The 23874-nt window shown below is 41.5% G+C and overlaps 1 protein-coding gene across 1 annotated transcript; it reads right to left on the bottom strand.

Annotated features, from left to right (window-relative positions):
- Positions 1-6077: 6077 nt before the first annotated feature.
- Positions 6078-22249, bottom strand: LOC119862703 (cytochrome P450 3A9-like). Its single transcript, XM_038419876.2, has 13 exons — positions 22052-22249; positions 19761-19854; positions 19194-19246; positions 16862-16961; positions 16155-16268; positions 15752-15840; positions 14603-14751; positions 13651-13778; positions 12761-12848; positions 10812-10972; positions 9380-9606; positions 8089-8251; positions 6078-7157 (listed from the first exon to the last, which is right to left on the bottom strand). The coding sequence occupies exons 1-13, from the start codon at positions 22120-22122 to the stop codon at positions 7059-7061; spliced, it is 1536 nt and encodes a 511-aa protein (XP_038275804.1). The 5' UTR covers positions 22123-22249; the 3' UTR covers positions 6078-7058.
- Between the last annotated feature and the right edge of the window lie 1625 nt (positions 22250-23874).

Here is a 23874-nt window from a genome sequence, read left to right as displayed (position 1 = left end):
TCTAAATGACCCTTGGTTCTCCCTTTATTTCACATGAAAGGGGAGGAGGAGTAAATGCCAGAGCTAGTGGAAAGAGGCAAATCCAGAAAGGTTATGTTATTTTATGATGTAACAGCACCTGAAAGTAATCTCAAAGATCTTTAAATTTCTTCATAACAAATAGTTCAATCTATAAATAGTCAGCAATTCCTAACCTATGTGAGGGAAGTTCCTTTATTATGGTGATAATCTCATAGACTTTAAAGCCAGATCATCTAGCCTGACCTCTTGCCTAACACAGGCCAAAGAACCTCATCCAATAATTGCTACATCAAATGCATAACTTCCATTTGAGCTACAGCATCTCTTTTTAGATTACAATAAAGTCATTTTAAAAATTCAAGAATAATTATGTTTATTTAGTATCCAAATGCCTCAAATCTCCTTAAGGGAAATAAATATAAATACAGTTACAATTTAAAAAAATAAATCCTGTTCCCATTAAAATATTTCTAAAATCAGGCATCAGAGCTGGTTTGAGCAAGCGTTAGAGTTGCAGTAACCATACTATCACATCTCCCATGATCCCATCAGTTTAGTCAGAATTTAAAACTTTCATTTAAAAAAAAAAGTTGCTAGCCCTACTGAAGAAAACATTTCTAATGTGAGCCAATTCAGTAATGACCTCCTGAGTCTGCAGGCAGAGAGACTGAAACAATGGGCATGATTCTCCACTCTCTTACACCAAGCTAACATCAGTGACATTGGTCATGATTTATACCAGTGTGACAATGTGAATTTCCCATTCATGAATGTGGGGGTGTTCACAATTTATACATCATCACTACTGATTGTTGCACTGAGTAGAATTTGGGCTCGTGAGCAAGACTTGAGGAGAGCCATTCAATAAACCATTTTCCACACAACACAGAAGTGCCAAACAACGAAAAATGTTAAGATATCTGCGTTAGGCTCTCCCTGAAGACTAGCACAGGTGTTCTCTGGTGCTTATGGAAGGGGCTTCTTGTCCACACAGATTTTCTGCAGAAGAAGATTATTATGTAGGAAGGTCGGCAGTTCGAACCATGCTGGGCTTAATTGCCAGAACAGTAGGAAAGGCAACAAGAGTGTCCTTCAGGTAGATTGGCCCGGTATTATTATTTACGGCTGCACTAAGAATAGAACATTGATGCAAGTACATTTGCTTCATGCTAACTGATTAGAAATGACCTTTTTAAACAAAAGACCTTACTGAATTCTACTACAATATAAATTATAGTTATTAGGCAAATCAAACATCTGGGTGTTTGCTATGTCATTTTGCTGATGGGTGGAGTGATGGGTGGAAAACACCAGAAAGCACCATGAATGGCAGCATCTGATCTTATTTCAGGAGGATCCATATTGCTTTCCACCTTCCCCTGGCTTTTGCTGAGAGCTTTGGATACAAATCAGTCCAGATTAATGTCTATTAACAACAAATGTCTTAAAATTATTACATGTGTTATGTAGACAAGTTAATGACAGGATTAGGTAAGCATGTGGCAAATTAGTATCCTATTCTCCTTAATGCAGGGAGATTGGACTCTGTGATCCAAAAGGCATTTTCCAGTCCTATTATCTAGGATTCTATCATAACAGTGATTGGCCAGCTCCAGGATCAGGGAATTAGTTGCCAAGGTTGTGCATGCCACCTCCTGAGCTATGCAGGAGACTGCTCAGACCCAGTTCAGGATATGGAGTGGAGACTTGATTTTTTTTCCTGGCTTTCCACAGCAGCCAGTTCTTTACAAAGCAATCCGAGACGAGCTGATACCCCATAATCCTATTTATTGTGTTTTTAAAGGTCAATCATGTGAGTCCTCAAGTGAAAAAAGAGTCCCTTTAGCTTTTATTGATATTGTAAATACCATATCCTGTCAACAAACTGGTGTAATTGTAAGGGCATGCAAGTTCATTAACTAAGAGAAACTTTCTTCTATCTTATGCAAACAAAGAAGAAGGCCATAAACTGAGCTATCAGCTTTTCTCATTTCCAAACCTAGATCTCCTGTAGAAATTGCTATGGGAGGAGCTCTGGGGGATGGTAAATCCCTTGAAAATCCTCTAGCAGGGGATCCTCTGGGTTCCACAGGAGCCCAGGGTCTTCTGTGATGAGGCTCTGAACTTCAATGCCTCTTCTAGGACCACTAACAGAGCTCCTCAAGTCCCACATAGTGTGATTAGCTTATTTAGCTGGTTAAATAATAAAGCAGAGATCTCCATTGGTAACAAACTCAATAATATAAATACCTTGTGTTCATTTTAACAATTTCAATTCTGCCCACAAAGAAAAGGGAAGAAGCGACCATCTTATAATGTCATAGTGGTTTTATTATGTAGTGTCTGCATGGGATATATGGGAGAGGTTGTGCACGCTGGGGTATGTAATTTCCTTGCAGATTTAAAAAGCATATGATCTTTCGGAAATGTCCACTATGTGTCAGTAGATTCCAAGTGATTTGGCATCCTGATAATTCTCCAAACCGATTTATTAATGCCAGCAGGGGAAGACTGAAGAATAAGAATTCCCAAGTAACAGAAAAAATCATCTGCATGCAAACTGCTCTTTTGCTCTTTGTATACCTTTTGTTTAGTTGTAGGCTTGCAAAGATGGACTACTTTCTTAGACTTATTACTAGGTGCTCAACAGATAAAAGGGAGAGGGGACAACCTTGCCGCATTCCTTCTTCCAGCTGAAATATATGTAAAAGAATTCCATTTGTCAGTGCCTTTGCAAAAGGGGTATTGTAAAGGACTTCAGCACAGTTAAGAAAAATTGGACCAAAAATTAGTTGTGCAATTAACAAGAGACACTCTACCCTATCAAATGCAGCCCTAGGGAATAACTTATTGATGGAATACCTAGTAACTGGTCTTGGTGAATTAAGTGAAATATTTGTCTTTTGCTATCAGCAGCAATTCTGCCTTTCACAAAACCAGCTTCACTTTTGTAACTAATTAAAGGGATTGCAGCATTTACCATAGGTGCTGGAGCTAGGGATAGTGGGGGTGCTGCCGCACCCCTTGGCTTTAAGTGGTTTCTATTATACACAGGGTTTACAATTTGATTCAATGTCTCTCAGAACCCCCACTATACACATTGTTCCAGCACCCCGTCATTTAGGCAGGCTGCTAGAAGTTTGGTGAATATTTTCTATTCTGTATTTTCCAGAGACATAGGAAGGAAATCTTACCAGTTATGACCAACTTTACCTTTCTCCAAAGTTAATAAGAGTCGTTCTTGTATCATTATAAACACTCCCCTTTTGAAAAGTTTCAGCAAAGACTTTAAGTAGGATGAGAGATATCTGTGCAGAAAACCTCTTCTAGAAGCTTGCCCGATAACCAGGTACCAGTGGTAGGTTACCAAGGTTTGGATCCTGTATTACTTTTTCACTCTCTTATACTGATATAGGATGTCCCACTAACAATACTGGTATGATGAAACAGTATTTTAAAACGCCTTTGAGAAACCAATCAAATTTAATTTGGTCAATTTAATTCTCAGAGCAAATAAGGCTTAATAAAGTTTTTTTTAAACTACTCGTGTAGATTATAGTTCAAGAGTGACATTACCATTCTGAATTAGGCTGGGATTCAAGAAAGCATCCATGATGAGGAATTGCAATTAAGCACTTCCTTCAGCACCCATCCTCAATAGGGATGGACTTAAGAGTCAATGAAGGACTGTCTGTGGTTAGAGCACTAGTTTAGGGCTTGGGATACCCAGATTCAATTTCAATTTCTTTGCTCTGCCACTACTGTGTGACCTTGGGCACGTCACTTAGCCTCTCTAGGCCTCAGTTCCCCATCTGTAAAATGGGGATAATAGCACTGCCCCACTTCACAGGATGTTGTGCAGATAAATACATTGAAAGATTATGAGGCACAGGGATACTACAGTGAGGGGGCCATATAAGTACCTAAAATAGAATTACTTTGCATGTGCTTAAGTGCTTTCCTGAATAAGTGCCAGAATTATGAGATGTTATTAACAGCTTGTTCCACTTTCAACTTTTTATCTTTTTGAGTTATTGGGGTGGGTTTTAGAGAGGAAGTAAAACAGAGATGTGCCCTTAACTTAACTCGCATGCTATGTTGCATTTGGAAAACAAATAATCTGACATAGAAAAGGTTTGGCCACTGCAATGCAAGACCTGATGCAAAACAATAGTGCAGACATGTCAGCTGTATGCTATGAGCATCAGTAGGAAAGGACGACATCTTAATAGCAGTAAAACTGATATAAAGTTGATAAAAAAAGAAAAGGAGTACTTGTGGCACCTTAGAGACTAACAAATTTATTTGAGCATAAGCTTTCGTGAGCTACAGCTCACTTCATCGGATGAAGTGAGCTGTAGCTCACGAAAGCTTATGCTCAAATAAATTTGTTAGTCTCCAAGGTGCCACAAGTACTCCTTTTCTTTTTTGCGAATACAGACTAACATGGCTGCTACTCTGAAACCTATAAAGTTGATGTGAGGGATCACAGCCCTCAAACCTGTGCCTGTAGGTTCCTAGCTAGTGCACAGATCACCTGAGCCACTGGAGAAGGGGGCTAATGAAGCTCTAACTCACAAATGGCCCAACCCACAAACTTCCTGATTGGGGGAGTTCTCCAGCCCCACCAGTTGGCTGGGATGCACTATTTAAACCAGAAAGAGGCACAGGAAGTTGTCTGAGCAACTAGGTGAATCCTGGTTGGGTACTGTCATTGACCCTGCCTACTTACCTGACTACTGTCCTCCTTATCCCAGACCCCTGTCTGTTCCCGGTTCTTGCTTTTCTGCCTCACTCCAGATCCCTGCCTTTATGCCCCTTCCCCTGATGCTGACTACAGCTCCAACTTAGCACCTGACTCTGACCGCCCCAGTTCCTACAGTTAATGTTGTGAATTAACATGGACTTCTTGTTATCCAGAAGATAAACAAATGGGATGTTGCAGCCCAGACAGTAGAGACTCTGGATTGAAAAGGAATAAACTCACATAAATAGGGTAACTAGCTGGCTAGTAGATTGCACAGAGTGATCACCCATATCACATACCCAGGCAGTTTTTTGATAGCTGAATAAATACCAAAAGCAATGGTGGTTAACAAAGAACTTTAGAAAGTTCTGGGATATGCAGGGAGCAGCCTGAGTAGGCAAAGCAGTTTTATGTAGCTAAGCCACTGTGGATGTAATTTTCTTCTAGAAGATGTATTAATGTTATTTTGTTACATATCATATATATATGACTCCATGTGCTAGTGCTGGCAGGTCATAGCTGGCCTTTGCTGGAGAATTATCCATATTTTTTGTTCTTGAAAAAATGAACAGCATATAGTGTCTACACAGGAGTCGAATGCAGTTTACCTACTCCACTTTTAATTCACATGTAGTTAATTTGGATTAATTTTCCTGAGTGTTCTCATGTAGACAAGCCTAGCGTGTTACCATATTATAGAGTGAGCATCATTATGACATTTATGACATGTTGTTTCTAGTGATTTTTATTAACAAGAAGCATTTCTTGCCCAAAAGAGGAACTTAGTAAGTTATATTTTGTGTGTTTCCTGTGAATATTCTACCTCGTCCTACACCAACCAAAACAAGTTCTGTGGAAAGGGCATATCAAGTATATGCCCAAAAGGCTAGGTTTTTGTGATCACACTTATCTGAATCACTTGACTAAGTGGCTTACAAGATAGAAAGAAAATAGATTTAATAATTTTATTACGATGATGTTAAAATAAAAAAAAATGGTACAGAGTTTAAGTGTAAAAGTTTCTGGTTATTAGGGAATAAGATACAGATTATCAAGGGGTGCAAAATTCGGTTTAGGGTCGGATGGCACAAGGAATACATAATCTGCAATATCCCCGATCGGGGGTAAAAGATTAGCATGTCAAAGTACAGACATTGAGATATGAGATATGACGTATAATGGCTATCTTCAGGTGTGGAGTATAATGAGTGGATACGATGATGAGGATGGATTTACCCTTATTTGGTGAGATGCCTACCTCTTATCTTGAGGATCTCTTCCTATCAGTTTGACCTTACTAAGTGATTGATCTTGCAACCCATACAATAAGTAGGGCTCATATCACAGAGTGCCTAGCACATAGCAGTGCCTTCAGTGTTAATAACAATGCCTAAATAGAGCAACTTTCATTGCAGTCATCTTGTTCATTGTCATATGACTCTTCCTTGGTCTCTCCCACATTCAGAATTTTGCCCTGCTTTATTGATTAAATGGCAACATTGTGTAGTTAGTGATCAGATTAATAACCCTGCCCTAAAGTGATCCACTTAACCAAAATACTAGGTAGGAGTCATATTATTTGTAATACATTTTACAGTAGGAACGGAAGCTTTGATCAAGTTAAATGAAGGACCAAATTCAGTAAATTAAATGAAAGATGCTCTATGTGGATAATTTCAGGGGTCCAGACTGAATATTTTTTCAAGGCAGAAGTGAACAAATTATTCAGACTATACAACAGAGAGCTCTTTCACAAACATTTGATGAATTCTGTTCTCTGTACATGTTACATGCTTTTGTTCCATTAAGATATGACCCAAGAGAGATTTGATTTCTAGGATAATCTCACCACATCCCAGTAAATTCAACAGCCCAACAATTTATACACACTTCTTCAAATATCAGTACAACTCACAAAACTCTTGGCATTCACCCGCTCCTGACCCCAGTAGCTCTATTCCAGCAAAAAAGTTCCCACTGCCTCTTTGATGAGACAGTAATTCCCTCTCCAGATGAAGGAATCTCACTAGAAAGGAGTCAGAGAGGCAGAGCTGTGCCTTAGTAGAATTTTTCCTTTATATACATTCTCTAAATCTGAAGGTATAAAAGCTATTTACAGTCACTGTCCAGTGACACAGGTTTACATTTCTGATAGTCACAATTTTTCTGTAGATATTTAGTGAATGCCTTCGGAATGAACAGAATCTCTTCTTCTGCATCTGTTGCAGAGACCCAATGATGTAAAGCCTCTGCTAGTATTCTGGAGAGCTGCTGTGAACTCTGTTGGGTCTTACTCCTCAGGGTGTGAGGTATAAGCTCTGGGGACTAACTTCAGAACAATAGGTTTCTCTGGTATTATGAATCCCTGGGAATTCAGCTTGAGCGGGATCTGCAACATTAGCGGAGAAAAGAACATTTGTAGCCCAGCAAATAAAATATACACAGATTATCAAAGAGACATTATGCCTTTGTTTTCCCTTGTTTGCCCAAAATCCAGTCCAGGTTCCCTCAAAACCTGCCCCACCGTTACTATAAGTTTTAAAAACTTGGACATACTTTTGGTTTTCTATCAAAGCCCCAGTCCAGGAGAGTTTACTCCTTGCTTGGGGTTTTGTTATGGAAGTTTCATCCATCCCTAATGAGCCCAGACCTGGGAGGTGCTGAGTGCCTCCTGGCCTCAATGGAAGCTGCAGGGGCTCAGCATTTCTTATATCCAAGGCCTGTGATGGGGTCTACCAAGCCTTCGCTGCCCCCCTGCAGGAGCCATCTCTGCCTTGACACAGCCAGAGAAGAGCAAAAGAGGTTCTGGGTTTGTTTGAGACACATTCAAAAAGAAGATGAAGGACGAGGTCTGACTTACAGATATCTCACCTTATGCTACTCAGGGATTTGAGCATGGAAACAAAGACACATTTCTAATCATAACTGGATAGGAGTCAAGCAATTTTATTCCCCTATGGAACATGGTAACACTGTCAACTAAGGTATTTGAATGAAGGTATCACTAACGGTGATTAACCACTTTCCTCTCCTTTCTGTCCTGTAATGTTTCCTTGGTTGCTATTTTTTCTCTCATAGAATTACTCCTACAATATATTTTAGAATACTGTATACTACACACAGGCATGCAATATACAATCTGCTATGTATTGCACTTCTATGCTCTAACATCTGTGTTGCACATTTATTTTGCATTTTTCACCATCTACCATCTGTTTACCCAAATAAAGTATTTAAAACTGTTTTTAATTAACTTTTTCCAGTGAATAATCATCTGGTTTTCACATCTGAGTTTTCAAATGTAAATCTGGGTTTCTCACCTGGGTTTCTTTGCAGGGTCTGAAGGTGAAATTCTGCAGCAGACTGGCGATAGCAATTTTAATGGAGAGTAGAGCAAACCTCATTCCAATGCAGTTCCTGGGTCCAGCTCCAAAGGGCAGGTACATATAAGGATCCATAGTCTCTTTGTTCTCTTTACTGAACCTGATTCCAGTCAGTGTAAGAAAGAAATTAGGGAAGCAAAGAAAAAGGAGGCCAAGTATCTCTCTCTCTCTCTCTCTCTCTCTCTCTCTCTCTCTCTCTCTCTCTCTAAAAGAACCTCTGATTGTGTATTAGAGAAACTTTGCTTTTATAACTAGCACATCTTTTGTTATCCCAGCAGTCTAATAGTTACACAGCCCCTCGGCTGTTCAGGGTAGGGTGAGGCGGGGTGAGGCAGAGGATCTGAGTTATAAAGCCTAAATTATGTCCTTTGCACCCAGGCTAGCAGCATCATGAGTTCCCACTCTTTCAAAATGACCACTACTTCTTTCCCATTTTTTCCTGATAGAGTGAAGCCAGCAGTCATCTTTGTTAAGAGCAGCCTGTTGTTTCAGTCCTATTGGGAACAATGGGAGATAGGTGGCCATTTTGAAAATGACATCTAACTGTGGGCGAGTATGACCTCAGTCCCCCTGAGACTAGTGGGAGATGGTATCAGTTTGAAAGAGGGCAGTTCTACATTTTCTATAGAAATTCTGTAGTTCTAGAATTCTCTATAGCAAACCCCTTCTGAAGGAAAAACTTTCAGTGATGAATACTAATGGGAAAAATTACCTTTAATCATAATGGTTTTCAAATGTAGCTTATAGAAAAGATTTCAGTGAGTTCTGACTATATGGGAAGTTTTGAAGTGTCAGTATTATTCTGTTGTTGAGATGGGAGAAAGAAATAGTCTGACAATGGGTGCTAAATTTCTCAAAAGGACCAATTTTTTAAATTAATTTTAACTTCTAAATTAATCAACCAATGTACTTGTACAATCTCAGATAGCTCACTCTGTACTCAGAGAGTAAGTGCTGTACTTCTGAGGAGAATATGCTGTATTCTTCATGTGTAACAGAGTTGTTAAATCCCTGCTGTAAGTGCAAAATTCAACTCAGCCTTAACTATGGAATCATGAGTGGTGTGTCTTCACAATGATGAATCCTCTCCAGCTTTTGTATTGGCAAACAGGTGTTAAGATTAAACACAACAAGAATTTGTTTGTAAGAGACTGATATTTAGGAAAGAAGTAATATAAGTAAAAGAGATAATTATATTGCTCATTCCCTATTGATATAGATTCTGTACCTTTCCGGTCTGAACTCCTCTGGTTCTGGCCAGTATTCTGGAATATAATGCAGAACAGAGGGTGGGATCATAACCACAGTGTCTTTTGGAATGGTCATTCCATTTATCTCTACGTCTTTCTTGCAGACCCTTTCAAGTCGTCCTCCAAGAGGAAACAGCCTAAGGATTTCATTCACTGCCATGTCGAGATACTCCATCTGCATCAGGGCATTGTAGGTGAGAGGAGCCTTCAGGGGAATGGGAAAAAGGTTGTCAGGCATGTGGAAGTCTAGATCAGATTTCCATGTGATCAGTGTGGAAACCACGTCTTTCCCTCTCATCTGTTACAGTGCACATTCTACATTCAATGCTGAACTGAATGTTCAGTATGAACCTAAGGATTCACCTTAATTTTCCTTTCCTAAATAACGCAAGTTACTGGAAATCTCTGCCCATTTTTGCAAACAAAGTTTGTACTTAAAATCAGCAATTCTCTGAGCCTCCTGGTGTGGCCAATGGATTTTTGAAAAGTGACATTTCTTGAGACATGTGGAAGTCCTGTGTAAGAGATCACAAACACCATAATATAAGTACCCATGAATAATAGTATGAATTTCCTGAGTTGTTCCAAGAATACTCCATGTCTCCCATCTAGCATCTCTTTTCCATGAGCTTAACTATCTACTCCTGATCACACGTTGTTTCCCTTTGCTATTGCTTCATAAACAATTCATTGTTGTTTAGCAAGTTAAAGTAACTAGAGGTAATTTGCCCCTTGCTGAGTGTGTGAATTCTGATGAGACAGATAAATTGGTAGCAAAAAGGGTAGTATGGGGAAAATATATAGACAAGCAGAGATAAGAAAAACAAGATGTGTGTGTGTGTGTGTCTGTGTCTGTATATAGTGGTATAATATACATATATAACTCAGTAAGGATTTATTTTATTGTCCCATGGGCAGAGTTACTGATGTGGGTTTGAGATTGGGGATTTAAAAATTGTACTAAAGACTGATTTGTAATCTCTGGTATTGCAAGGCTACTGTTATCCATGTTCACCATCCCCTCTGCCACCCTTCCCCTCATATATCATCTGGAGATTTTGAGAAATGCACAACAGCTATTATGCATGTAATAGTTATGGTGCGGAGTTTGCAAGATTGTCGTAGTATATTATTCTACACATGGTACTATATGTAACACATCTGAAATGAACATATGCCATTTTGGATGCAAGTCATTGGCTCTCTTTTTAGTGAAAGCAGAACTTTCTTAAAGTGTGCCCATCAAGAGCTTCCACAGGATAGCAGAGTCAGTGTTTGTTAAATGGTAGTTTTTTAGCACATGTATTTAACGTCTTTAAAGGACAGTCTCCTTAACTGGATTTAACTAGAGGAAAGAAACTGGCTTTAAAGCAGCTCTATGCAATCACTGAGCAGCCAACATTCTCTTACCTTGTTTGGTAAAACTGAGTCTATCTCGTCCTGCAGCTTCTGCTGCACATCAGGGTGGGTGGCCAGTTTGTAAGCCAGGTAGCAAAGGGAGTTGCTAGTGGGCTCATATCCAGCAAAAAGGAAAATAAACGCTTGTGCCAAAATCTCAATATCAGTCAGGCCTGTGAGAAGAGAGGAAAACAGGTAGAAAAGTTGAGGCCCAAACATTATAGCACATAGGCTGTGCTCTTTGCACATCGCGTATTTTATAAAAGTATAGATGGCCAACAATTTATTATTATTAAGACTAAAAAATTTTCACGGAGGTCGCGGAATCTGTGACTTCCAGCGACTTCTGTAAATTCAGCCCTGTCGGCCGGGAGTTGCGGGGTCCCCACACCGCCTGCTGCAGCAGGAAGGACCCGCAGCTCCTTGTGGCTGCAGGCGGCGGGGTTCTCTGCAGCTCCTGGCGGATGCGGGTGGCAGGGCTCCCCTCGCAGCTCCTGGCAGATGTGGGCACCAGGGCCGCAGCTCCCGGTTGATACAGGTGACGGGGCCACAACTCCTGGCTGCTGGCAGCTCCTGGTGGACATGAACAGCGGGCCCCCCCCAGAGCTCCGAGCTGCTGCAGGCAGTGGGGATCCCCCGCAGCTCCCAACCGCACAGGTGGTGAGTTCCCCTTGAGCTCCCAGCTGCAGCAGGGGCAAGGCTGCAGCTCCCAACTGCCTCAGGCAGTGGGGGCTCCCCCACAGCTCCCAGCCACCGCAGGGGCTCCCCCACTCCTGGCTGCCATGCGGGGAGGGGGCCCAGAAGCTCTGCGTGGCAGCAGGGTACCCCGGAGCTCTGAGCCACCGTGGGCACCAGGGATCCTTCAAAGCTCCCAGCTGCTGCAGGTGGCAGGGTTACCCTGGAGCTTTGAACAGGGGGGACCCTGGAGCTCAGAGCGCCCCCACAACTGCCCAATCTTTGCAGGCGACATGGGGACCCCGCAGGTGGGCTCCCCATTTGGTCAGGGATATTTTTAGTAAAAGTCAGGGGACCGGTCACTGTCAATAAAGAAAAATTAATGGAAGCCCATGATTGGTCCCTGACTTTTACTAAAAATATCCCTGACAAAATCTTAGCCTTAATAATAATAATAATTATTATTATTATTATCATTATTATTATTATCCCATAGGCATGGCTGATGGGTATGGTGGGAAAATTAAACAGGGACTAATGATTGCTTTGTAACCTCTGGCATGATCATAGAATCCCAGGGTTGGAAGGGACCTCAGGAGGTCATCTAGTCCAACCAGGACCAATCCCCAATTTTTGCCCCAGATCCCAAATGGTCCCCTCAAGGATTGAACTCACAACCCTGGATTTAGCAGGCCAGTGCTCAAACCAATTGTTGATTGGTGTATGCAGAACACACAAAGCAAAATGTGGGTTCCTGCCAAGTTTGCTGTGGTTCATTTTCAGGTTATCTAACCCAAGTATTCTGTGGTTACATAAATGTCACAGGACACCTGCTATCTCCCACTCCTGAGAAGAACTAAGGATATTTCTAACCAAGCTGTAATTGAAGCAGTTGTATTTAAATGAATTGTGAATAGTGATGCAATGCAAACGAATAGCTGGGGAGCAGAGCTGGCCTTTGCCTCTTACCATATTGGCAGGTACCAGCTCCATATTTTTCACTGGCCAAGACTAATGATTATACAGCAGGAGTTGGCCTGGAATGCATGTCTTCTGTTCTACTTGTGGAAAAAGTGTTACATAAAAGTGATGATCACTTGTCCCCATCTAACTCTGTGCTGGACAAAAATGTATGTATAGTTCAGGTGAGTCAACAAGTCCTCTCGTCAGCTGGAGACAGCAGGATGAACCATTTATTTCCTCTCCAGTAGGACACCTGTTCCTATTCCCCTCACTCCAGCAGCCCCCAAAGGCACTCACAAGTATGAGTATTTTTGTGGTGTTACCTTTATATGTGTGAATCACTCCATTGCTTTCATAGCTAGTGTTAGAGTTCTGGGATTCGATCATCAGCTGCAGGAAATCCACTCGGCCCTGGCAAAAGAAGTAACCGCTCAGTGGAGAGCTGGTTTGGTGAGAGATCCCCAAGGGAAGGCTCACAAAAATGGGTCTCAGAACACAAAGGTTGTATTTTAAAGTCCCCAGGAGTGGCCAGAGAGGACCCAGCAGAATGTAAATGCCTTTCTTGTTACAGTGGGTCAAAACATGAAACTCTTATGCTTCTGGGAGGGTTCCATCTGCCCAGTCCCAGAGAGATGTCAGCAAAGACAGCAGACTTGGTCTCTTGCTGTCACAAGGAATGATCACTGCGGAGCTAAACTACTTTTGTCCACTTTGCAAAGCACCCTCATTAAAATAGCAGTGCAATTTTAGGGGAAAGTAATAACTACATCTCAGTAAGTCACTTTTACAAGGAGCTCCCTTAAAACAGGATTGCTCTGGGAGAGATGAAGTCCAGCAGGGAGATAAATCTGATTCTGTCATTTTTGGAGAGTGAAGACTACCTCTTTTGGGGACTGTGCTCCTGAATACCACAATATCAATGACACTGCACTGTGTATTGATGCACAGCTCTACTGCTTGCTCAGTGGAGTCTCTCTCTCTGTCTGCTTCAGCTCTCCAAGTCTACTCCTTCAGGTAGTTTTCTGTAAATCATAATCTTTGCACGCCCAAACTGCAATCCAGTTTGCATGGGTTTTACCCTGATGTAGCCTGAGATATCACACACTATTGTGGTCCTTTGCTAGACTCTAACTCAAGCAAGTAAGTGTTTTTCACTTGGGCTAATTGAATAGAGAATGTTCTCTGGCATCATGACTGGGAGAGTCCTGCTTACCCCTTTGGCATCTTTTTTACGGTCCTCCTTCATCCTGGCAATTGACTTTGTGAAGAATTCTATGGCATCTTTGGGGAAAAAATTCACATCCATCTTCTTAAAAAGGGGAATGAGGAATGGGCATACAGCTAGAAGGGAGACAAAAATAACTGTGATTGAAGCAAGGTCCAGGGAATAAAAGTCCATTTCACCTAAGATATCTATGGTAAAATATTAATTAGAACAACTGGAAATGTTTATTAGAAAGATGAGGCTGCATGTAAATGATGGCTCTATTTGATCATTTCTCCTATGCCCTGGGGAGTTCACTGAGGGCCTGTCTGCCACCATGTTCCTCGTGGGGCAGTTGGGCTCCACCCTCCGTCTTCTCAGGTTTCTGCACAAATGATATAATTTAGCCCTAAATGTAAATGAAAGCAAAAGGAACATTCCACTATTTCACACCACGTCTGACTGGAGGCACTGTCATTGAGACTGGTGAGTCATATTCTGAGTGCAGGACATTCCTCCAGTTTGCACTAGTAATACTACAGCGATATTGACCAGAATTAAAATAATCCAAAAGTTTTGAAATTCTTCCAGTCATTTCAGACTGACCTCAGTGTTCTGATATTCACTAACATCTCATGTCCCAGCAAACATCTCCAAATCTTCCCCACAGCATTGTGATCCTTCCCACAACCTATAGACCAAATTCTTACTAGCACTTGCATAACTCCAGATGATTCTCATCCGTGGGATTGTATGGGTATAAATTAGAGCAGAATTTGTCTAAGGTGACCCTTGAGACTTTTATCCTTGGCAGTAAAGTTGCCTAGTCATTGGCTTATAGGCTAAGGTATAGCCACTTGTATTGTATAACCAATAGACCACTTGTCGGATTCTGATGCTGAAGTCACGGTTCAAAACGAAACACTTAAATGGAATTTTTAATGAGCAAGAGACAACTTACATATCAAAATGAAGAGTGGGTCAAAAAAGTTAAACTTCACTAGCTTCTTGATTTCCTTGACAAAAGGATCTTTGGGGTTGTTCATGGAGTCAATGTTCACACTGAAGGAAGTGCTAGTAACAACATCCATGCTATATGCTCCAAAGATGCTGAGAAAACACAGAAAACAGAACACAGATAGGGGAGTTAACGTATGAAATATGTAATTACAACTTTTCCCTCCCTTCCTATATTGCATCTCCTTAAAGAACAGAAAACTCTCATGAGACTTTTCTTTATGCTGTTGTAAAGGGGGGGGCAACTCAACACAAGTAGAACATCTAAAGGGAAAGGGATAGAGTTTCATGAAGTTTTACCTAGAGCTCTCAGAATCTAGACTCTGGTAGCCTTCCTCTGGATATTACACAATGTAATGTATTGGCCTATGTGTGTGTATCCTCTGATCGAATCAGACTTATTCAAGGGCCTGTGAATATCTTGTCAAGTGGCTGTGGCCTTTTAAGAGGCTATGAGCCCTAGTCCTGCTGACAGCTGATATTAAATCTGTGTGCTCCAGTGATAGAATAAATGAGCTGTCAAAAATAAATAAAAATCAAATAATAATATATTATTTATTATTTATTTATTATTTGTATTCCAGTAGTGCCCAAACATGCTGGGTCAACACAGGCAAAAAGATACAGTCTCTGCCCCAAAGAATTGACCATCTAAGAACTTTCATGGAAGCACACCTTTACAAACAAATTTTGTCTGACCTCCAAGTCTCGGCTTTGGTCCTCATGTATTAAATCATAGACCTTAGAGATAGTAAAGGTCTGTTAGACCATCCTCTCAAACTCCTTGCCAGTGCAGGGTTGTTCCCTACACAACATTTTGTAGTGTTTTTTCCACTCTAGTTTAAAATGTGCCAAACTTTGGGGCGTCCATCAGTTCCCTTGATAGAATGTTCCACAGGTTTCACCCCAGGGAGATTTTGTTGAGATTTAACCTAAATTTTCCCTTTTAAATTTCATTTTAGCCCTTCAGATAGTCCTGTTCATCACTTCAGAAGTCTGGTTTATCCAAAGAACAGCCTGCATTGCCAGTAATGAATGAACCAAAGAGTTGCTAACAACATTTGTTGTTCCTGTTCCTGGCAGAGTTACTCACTCCTTAACATCCATGGGCTCATCCTTTTCTGCTTTCTTCTGAACATTTCTCACCAAAACCTCCCCGTAGTGTTTGATAATGGGAAACATCTGAAATACACATTACAGGACATGACTTAAACATATCAAATGTTACTTCTTCGTTAAGCCTAGCTTGTGAAAAAGCGGAGGGGAGGTTCATTAATACTTACAGACCTGATCCGTTTCTACTGTCAGGGGCTTTTTGTTTTAATCCTTTTTCTTTCTTTCTTTTTTTTTTTTTACATTAGGAGGCACAAATGAAATAGGCCAGTTTAATAATTTGAATCGGACTAAAGAGACAAGACCATTATAACTATCTAAGCCTGAATGCTATCTGTGCACTGACCCGAAGGTTAGTGTGTGACTGGTCCTCTGGGTTTTACCTCCTTTAGCTTCCCACTGGTGAAGGTTGGAGAGAGCACAGTACGAATTCTCTTCCACTTCTCATCCTGAGCTATGGAGACAGCCGACTCCAGCACTCCCACTAGACCGAAATTCTGGGGTGACAAAGGCAAGTTTATAACTGTCAAGAAGCTATTGTGTTTCTCTACTAAAGATAAGAGTGCACAAAGCAATCCTTTTCCCTCCCCATGTACACCCACACATACACTTCCCCAAACTGGTTACACTTAGGCAGATATACCCACAAGAAGACACCAAGTCCACACGCACTGGGGGAGACCTGTACAAATGTATACACACTAACTCAGACTGGTGCACATGCACTTGTGTGCACACACACACACAATCAAATTCAGCTCTCATTTATATTGGTGTAACCGAGAGCTGACTTTGTCCTAAATACTTTTTTTTTATTTAATAAATAAAAATAAACAACCTAAGCAGCTTTTAAAGTGTAGTCAACCAATTTTCTCTGAGAGCCAGGGGATCTAGTTCCAGGTGAGATCCCCCTGCTCTCTTGTTCCTTTAGGGATATGCAGTGGCCACTTAGATTAATCCCAGCTGTGCATTCATTCCGAATGCATCTCTGAAAAAAATCTTGTGTATCCCTACAGAGTTAACTACAGTATTTGATGTTCTTATGGCTTTATTGCATCTTTCTGATGAATATTAATGATTACAAGCTTACTCGCCGGTTGGTAAAGGTGGTGAAGCACTCTTTCACCAGCACAGTTTTAATTATTGTAGGATCTGTGACAGCCAGCACAGGTTGCCGGCCATCATAAAACCTATGGGGGAAAAGAAATAAAAATCCATGATTAACTACTATCAGTAAAAGTCAGGAGTTAAACAAAAGCTACTTCCTCCCTGGTTTCAGAGTAGCAGCCATGTTAGTCTGTATTCGCAAAAAGAAAAGGAGTACTTGTGGCACCTTAGAGACTAACAAATTTATTTGAGCATAAGCTTTCATGAGCTACTGCTCACTTCATCGGATGCATTCAGTGGAAAAACTGGTGTTTCTCTGATAGCTACAAGTCCTAGTCCTTATTAGCTTCTATAGTAAAGTGCACTGACTGGAAATACAGATATACAGAATCACAGAAATTAGAGATGGAAAAGGCCTTCGGGCCATCATATATTCCTGCCTTTTCCAACCACTGTAGGAATGTTTCCTCTGAGAGACTATGCCTGTCTGAATAATCTCTCTCACATACACATAAATATCCCCAAAATACAGCATACCTGTATCTTTTCTGAAAGAGACCCAGCATCATATTTTAGTCACTTCAAAAAAAGTAAGTTAAATGGAGTTTTAGGTGCAGTGCTACACCCGTTCCCAGTTCCCCCTGTTATGCTTACAGTATTACAGTTGTGTTTTAAATTAGTTTTCTGTTTCTTGTAGTTGGATTAAAGACCCACACAAAGAATAGGAGGAACTGACTATCCAGGGGAAATGGTGAAAATGACTATACACAAAGTGCTGTCAAATGCACATAGTTAACAAACTGAAGCTACAGAGAGAAATACTGTTTTTTCTCAACTTTCTTTCATTTATAGTCATCTAGGTTCTACTGGTATCACTAGTAAGTAAAAGATTTCGGGCCAAGGTGTCATTTTTAAATGGGCGATGCTCATTTAATTTCATCCCATTCCTCCTAGTTGTACTTCTGTCTGCCGCCCTAAACTCCTCTCCTTCTTTGGTGCTTATGCCCTTCAAATGCATATAGACAGCTCTCTACAGTTCCTCATTTTCCCAAGTAAAACATTTATTCCTTTCAATTTTTCTCAAATCAATCCCTCCCCTCTCACTGGACCTAGAATAGGATTTTTCCTGTAAGAGATTTGTACTGGAAAATCTTTTCCAACAAAGATCAATAGCACAAATTTTTCTGTGACACAAGCCCCTCACGTTGTGTCATGCATAATTTAAATTATAACAAAAGGTTTATCATAATCAAATAATGTTCAGCAAGATGTCACAGTAACTTATCACACAATGTGAAACAAAAAGATTGCTTCACTTTTCTTTTTTTTTTAATACAAACATTAAAGAAAGGGTCCAATCCTGTAGAAGGCCAAACACCTTCTAAAATCAATGAGAGGTACTGAACACAGAGCTACTGAATCCTAAAGGCAGTAGGTACCTTCACCTTCACTCTTTGGACTATACATTTCATGACTCTTACACTCTGTTATGATGTTAGCAGATGTTAAATTTGTTCCATCCTTTTGATTCACGTACTTGAAACTTTTCAGCTGGTTGCACTGAAATATACCTGTAGATTGGCTTGAATTCTTATTATAAATCATGGTTTTAAAACCAGATTTTTAAAGATTTATTATCCTATAATGGACGTAAGGTAAATGTGGATTTATATGGGTTTTTGAATGGATGGGAAAATGTTATAAGGGCCAATTGAATAGATTGCAGAAGATACCAGAGCATGTAGCCCAAGTAATAACCGCAGTGGCAAATGTAGGGAATATTCAGTGTAGAGTAAGACCAGCGGTAATGCAAATGTATCATGCTTCAGCAGGTCAGGGTTAGAGACAGAAACAGAGTTGATAGAACTGGGATCTGTATACAATAACGGCATATCTGTGTAGTATCTGGAATACATATACCTTCCTTTACAGTTTGCAGTCCAGGAGAACTGGACTTCTAAGTTACAAATTTCCTTTTATTTCAACGGTAGTTTTGCCATTAACTTCAGTGGGAGCAGAAGCTGGCAGTCTGCATCTGATATGGAACAGCTTTCATGTGAGAGTTTAGATTAACATGTACATAGCATGTCTGTGGCATGGATCCTGCAGTCAGATCCATGTGGATGAATGCTTGCATCTGGGCGCTGCCCCATTAATCTTTTTGGGGTTCCACATGGAGAACAGGGTCCAGTTACAGGATTCAGGCATTTGTGATCTCCTCTTCCCGTGGATTGTTTTTACCCTCGAATTTGGATTCTGACTATAGGATAATGTGAAGAGAATACCAAACAGTATTGGTTGGTCAACATACTCACCCCCAGATTTTCCCGTATTTCTCATAGCATGTAGTGTCAAACTCCAAGAAACCCTGCAGAGAGAGATTGTTAAAATGGAATTAGAAAAGAAGCAGGGTTTCCAGGGGAGGGGCTGGGAATGGGGCTGTAGTGGGACTAAACATCTAGAGCTAGCAGCCAGGCCAAGCACTCCTGTGTGCAGCTCCTGAGACTTGTGTGACTCCTAACGTCTTTGTGAGGGATAGAATCCTTTAAGAACATAGCTGGATCTAGTTATTCTAGGGGTGTATCATGCTTGAGGTTAAGAAGTCTGTAAGTAAACTGTTTGCAAGGAATTCAATAAATAGTGACAGCAAACCAGCCACCTACATGTGTTCACCTGTTTTGGGCAATCACCCCGGGACTCACCATGCCCTTCACACTATAATCTCCATTACAGAATTGTTATCCTGCATTGGGTCCTACACACCCTATGCATTAGCGCAGAGCTTAGCACACAGAGAACTCATCAATGCAGTGTACAAATCTAGCTATTGTATGATGAAGGACATATATTTCTGGAGCCAGGAGAAGACTTCAAACACTCACTTTACGATACTCCAAGGCAGTTCCAAAGAAAGGCAATGGCTTTGGGCCAGGAATACCCAATTTCTTGAAAATACCAAATGGCCAGATCCCATATCTGTAAAAATAACAGAAGAATCTGAAGTCTTCAGGACAATAATTGCAGTGATGTTGGGCCTGAAAGATCTCAAAGCCTATCCAGGGGAAGTGAAGCTGTTGCATTAGCTCAGGAATGAAGCACCCACTCTGGAAGCTGGAAAGTGTGGTCCAAAAAATTTGTGCTTTGTAAAGCTATTTAATAAACATAGCTAGTGATAAACCTCACAGCTGCACCACAAATCTTTGGAGAGATAGCCCTGAGGTAAAAGCAAGCCTCTCATAAAGGAATAGGTAAAAACGGGGTCTTCTCGACCCATTGGCAAAATGCAAAAGAGAAGCCTCTCTAGGCTCATTGCCAGCTCATGGAGAGGAGCCAGAAAGTAATGAGGAAATGAGAACAAAGCTTTTTTTTTGCAGAGAAATCAAAATGGAGCTGGAAGTTAAGTCCTGAGCAGGGCTTTTGTGACAGCTGTACTTGAGCTTCATGTATTGTTCTCCCTGTGCTTAGCCCGATGTTAGTGCAGTGGTGTGTCGGGGAGCCTAGTCTGATGGGTTTCTGTTTGGACTTTGTTGACAGCTTTGCAGATTTCTCTCCCCTGAAGCACCCCTTTTTTGGTGTTGTAAAGTTATTACTCCTGCCTCAGGGCTCTGCTTCTCTGTGGAGATCTAGGCTGCAGCATTTTGAAGCTTGTCTTGGGCTGTGTTGAAAGAGCTTTTCAAATACTGTATTTGTTTTCAGATGGAGGTTACCAGCTTCCCAAGCAAGAGCTTTGTCACTAAATGAATATTATAGCTCCCATGTTTGTCAAGGAAACCATATCAAAGGCCTTGTTTGGCCCAAAACAACAGCTGCCATACAGCTTGACTTTCTTCCAGGTGACTCCTCCCTGGGGAACCAGGAGCCATGTTGGGGTAGGGAGCTGTAACTTACACCTCTCTTTATTATTACTAGGTTTCAGAGTAGCAGCCGTGTTAGTCTGTATTCGCAAAAAGAAAAGGAGTACTTGTGGCACCTTAGAGACTAACAAATTTTGTACAGCTCACAAAAGCTTATGCTCTAATAAATTTGTTAGTCTCTAAGGTGCCACAAGTACTCCTTTTCTTTTTATTATTACTAGTTAGCATTTGTATGATGGTCATGCCTAGGAACCCCCGCTGAGATCAGTCCCATTGTGACAGGTGCTCTACAAACACACTGTATGACAGTCTTTGTCCCCAAGAGCTTACAGTCCAGACAGCCAAGACAGACAAAGAGTGAGGAAAAAGGAAACATCATTATCCTCAATTTGCATGTGGGGAACTCTTGCCAGAGCATTTGCCAGTTTGGATGAATCTGGGCCAGGTGTGCCTGTATCTACAGGGAATACTTGCTCACCACTGTACTACAGCGATCTCTAGGGTTTAGCATTGCCTAGTGGGCTTAGCATGGGCCTGTAAGAAAGGAAATGTGGGCCTTTTTTTCAGGGTATGTCACTGGCTTGCTGTCCACTCCCACCCTCTAAAGTGCTCTCATGGATGCTGTTTTCTTGCGCTGTCTTTCCACTGATCTTGCAGAGCATGTGTGTCTAATAGCATGAGCTAGTGCCATTTACTGCATATCCTCTCTGTAGAGCAACCTTTAGATTGTAAGATCATCAAGGACCATCTCTTACTACATGTTTGCATAGCACCTAACATAATGGGCCCCAAACCTAGCCAGGCCCTCTGTTGACAGCTGGAGCTGTTGACATCCCTGTGTGTGAGCCTGACTGCCAGCCCCCATTGCAGCCTAGCTGCAGCTCTGCTCCCACACCCAGCCTCAGCCCCTGGCCCTGTCTCTGGCCCTGGCCCCAGACACGGTCCCAGACCCACCCCCAGCTGCAGCCCCCAATCTTGGCCCTCTTACTCCTGACCACATCCCTTCCCCCCCACTTCCCCGGAACTGCAGCACTGCTTCTGGCTCCGGGGAGGGCGCAGACAGGGCATAACTCTCAAAAGTTTGGGGGCCACTGCATTAGAGGTTTTTAAGAGCAGATTAGACAAACACCTGTCAGCAATGGTCTAGTTATTACTTAGTCCTGTCCTGAGTGCAGGGGACTGAACTAGATGACCTCTTGAGGTCCCTTCCAACCCTATGATTCTATGAAAAGACCAGTAACATTTAAATTAATAGTGGCTCTCCTTCAAAAATTTGAAAACAGCACAAGTAAAAAAGCAAAGTGTAGAATTATACTTACAGTATCAGGAGAAATAGCAGTGCAATCAGGAGAGCCCAGGTCTCAATGGAAAAGCTAGGGAGAAGGTTCATTTTAGCTCTGTACCTCTCCGTTTCTTGTTCTCCGTCTAACTTCTCAGTTGTTGGTTTTTTTCCTCTCTCTGCTCTGGTCAGTGTTGGGACTAGGGAAAGAACCGTGTTGCAACTTTTTATCTTTTTGTCTCTAATCACGTGGCTCAGTAACTGAATGAAACTTGAGCTGGTCCTTTATGTAATCAGAAGGGTGGAGTGAATGCCAAAGATAGTGAAAATGCCAATCTAGACAAGTAATGACAGGTTTCAGAGTAAAAAGAAAAGGAGTACTTGTGGTACCTTAGAGACTAACAAATTTATTAGAGCATAAGCTTTCGTGAGCTGTGAGCTGTAGCTCACGAAAGCTTATGCTCTAATAAATTTGTTAGTCTCTAAGGTGCCACAAGTACTCCTTTTCTTTTTGCGAATACAGACTAACACGGCTGCTACTCTGAAACCTGTGATTATGCAAGGTTTCAGAGTAGTAGCCGTGTTAGTCTGTATTCGCAAAAAGAAAAGGAGTACTTTTGGCACCTTAGAGACTAACAAATTTATTTGAGCATAAGCTTTCGTGAGCTACAGCTCACTTCATCGGATGCATTTGGTGGAAAAAACAGAGGGGAGATTTATATACGCACACAGAGAACATGAAACAATGGGTTTTATCATACACACTGTAAGGAGAGTGATCACTTAAGATGAGCAATCAGCAGCAGCAGCGGGGGGGGGGGGGGAGGAGAGGAGGAAAACCTTTCATGGTGACAAGCAAGGTAGGCCATTTCCAGCAGTTAACAAGAACATCTGAGGAACAGTGGGGGGTCGGGTGGGGGGGAGAAATAACATGGGGAAATAGTTTTACTTTGTGTAATGACTCATCCATTCCCAGTCTCTATTCAAGCCTAAGTTAATTGTATCCAGTTTGCAAATGAATTCCAATTCAGCAGTCTCTCGTTGGAGTCTGTTTTTGAAGTTTTTTTGTTGAAGGATAGACACTCTCAGGTCTGTAATCGAGTGACGGAGAGACTGAAGTGTTCTCCAACTGGTTTTTGAATGTTATAATTCTTGACGTCTGATTTGTGTCCATTTATTCTTTTACGTAGAGACTGTCCAGAAGAATCTGTCCTATCTCGGGTTCTCTACTTTTGCCCCTCCACCCCCACGAACATGATACAGTTCTGTGGTGACCTAGAATCCTATTTTCGACGTCTCCGACTCCAGGAATATTTCCAACACACCTCTGACCAACGTATTAACCCACAGATACCTTCCTACCAACACTACAAAAAGAAGGATTCTGGGTGGACTCCTCCTGAAGGTCGAAACAGCAGACTGGACTTCTACATAGAGTGCTTCCGCCGACGTGCACGGGCTGAAATTGTGGAAAAGCAGCATCACTTGCCCCATAACCTCAGCCGTGCAGAACACAATGCAGAACACAGATTGCAATGTTGCCTGGTTCCTGGCAAACTAAGCTTAATATATAAATAGATTGGATATGAATTACCAGATTCTCACCCTGAGAAATGATACAAGCAGGCTGCAGATTCTTAAGGGGCAAGCTGCACTTGCTTTACAGCTTGGAATCCCCAGGTGTTTCATTCACAGGCTAAAAATCCCTTTAGCACTTCCTCCACTTCAGTCTTTGTGCCTCAGGTGTTTCCAAGAGTCTTCTTGTGTGGGGAATGAAGAACCTCAGATGATGTCACTTCCTGCCTCATTTAGCTTTAGCATATGGCGGGAACCCTTTGTTTCAAAACTTGGTTCCCAGACCAA

The sequence above is a fragment of the Dermochelys coriacea genome, chromosome 10 (assembly GCF_009764565.3).
Source record: "Dermochelys coriacea isolate rDerCor1 chromosome 10, rDerCor1.pri.v4, whole genome shotgun sequence".
NCBI lineage: Eukaryota > Metazoa > Chordata > Testudines > Dermochelyidae > Dermochelys > Dermochelys coriacea.
This window is presented reverse-complemented; position numbering and strand designations above follow the sequence as displayed.

Coding starts and splice junctions, on each gene's coding strand:
- LOC119862703 (XM_038419876.2), bottom strand. CDS start 22,122: ATGAACCTTCTCCCTAGCTTTTCCATTGAGACCTGGGCTCTCCTGATT. Junction 16,269..16,861: donor CCACCTTTACCAACCGGCGA/GTAAGCTTGTAA, acceptor TTGTCACCCCAG/AATTTCGGTCTAGTGGGAGT. Junction 15,841..16,154: donor CCAGTGGGAAGCTAAAGGAG/GTAAAACCCAGA, acceptor TGTGTATTTCAG/ATGTTTCCCATTATCAAACA.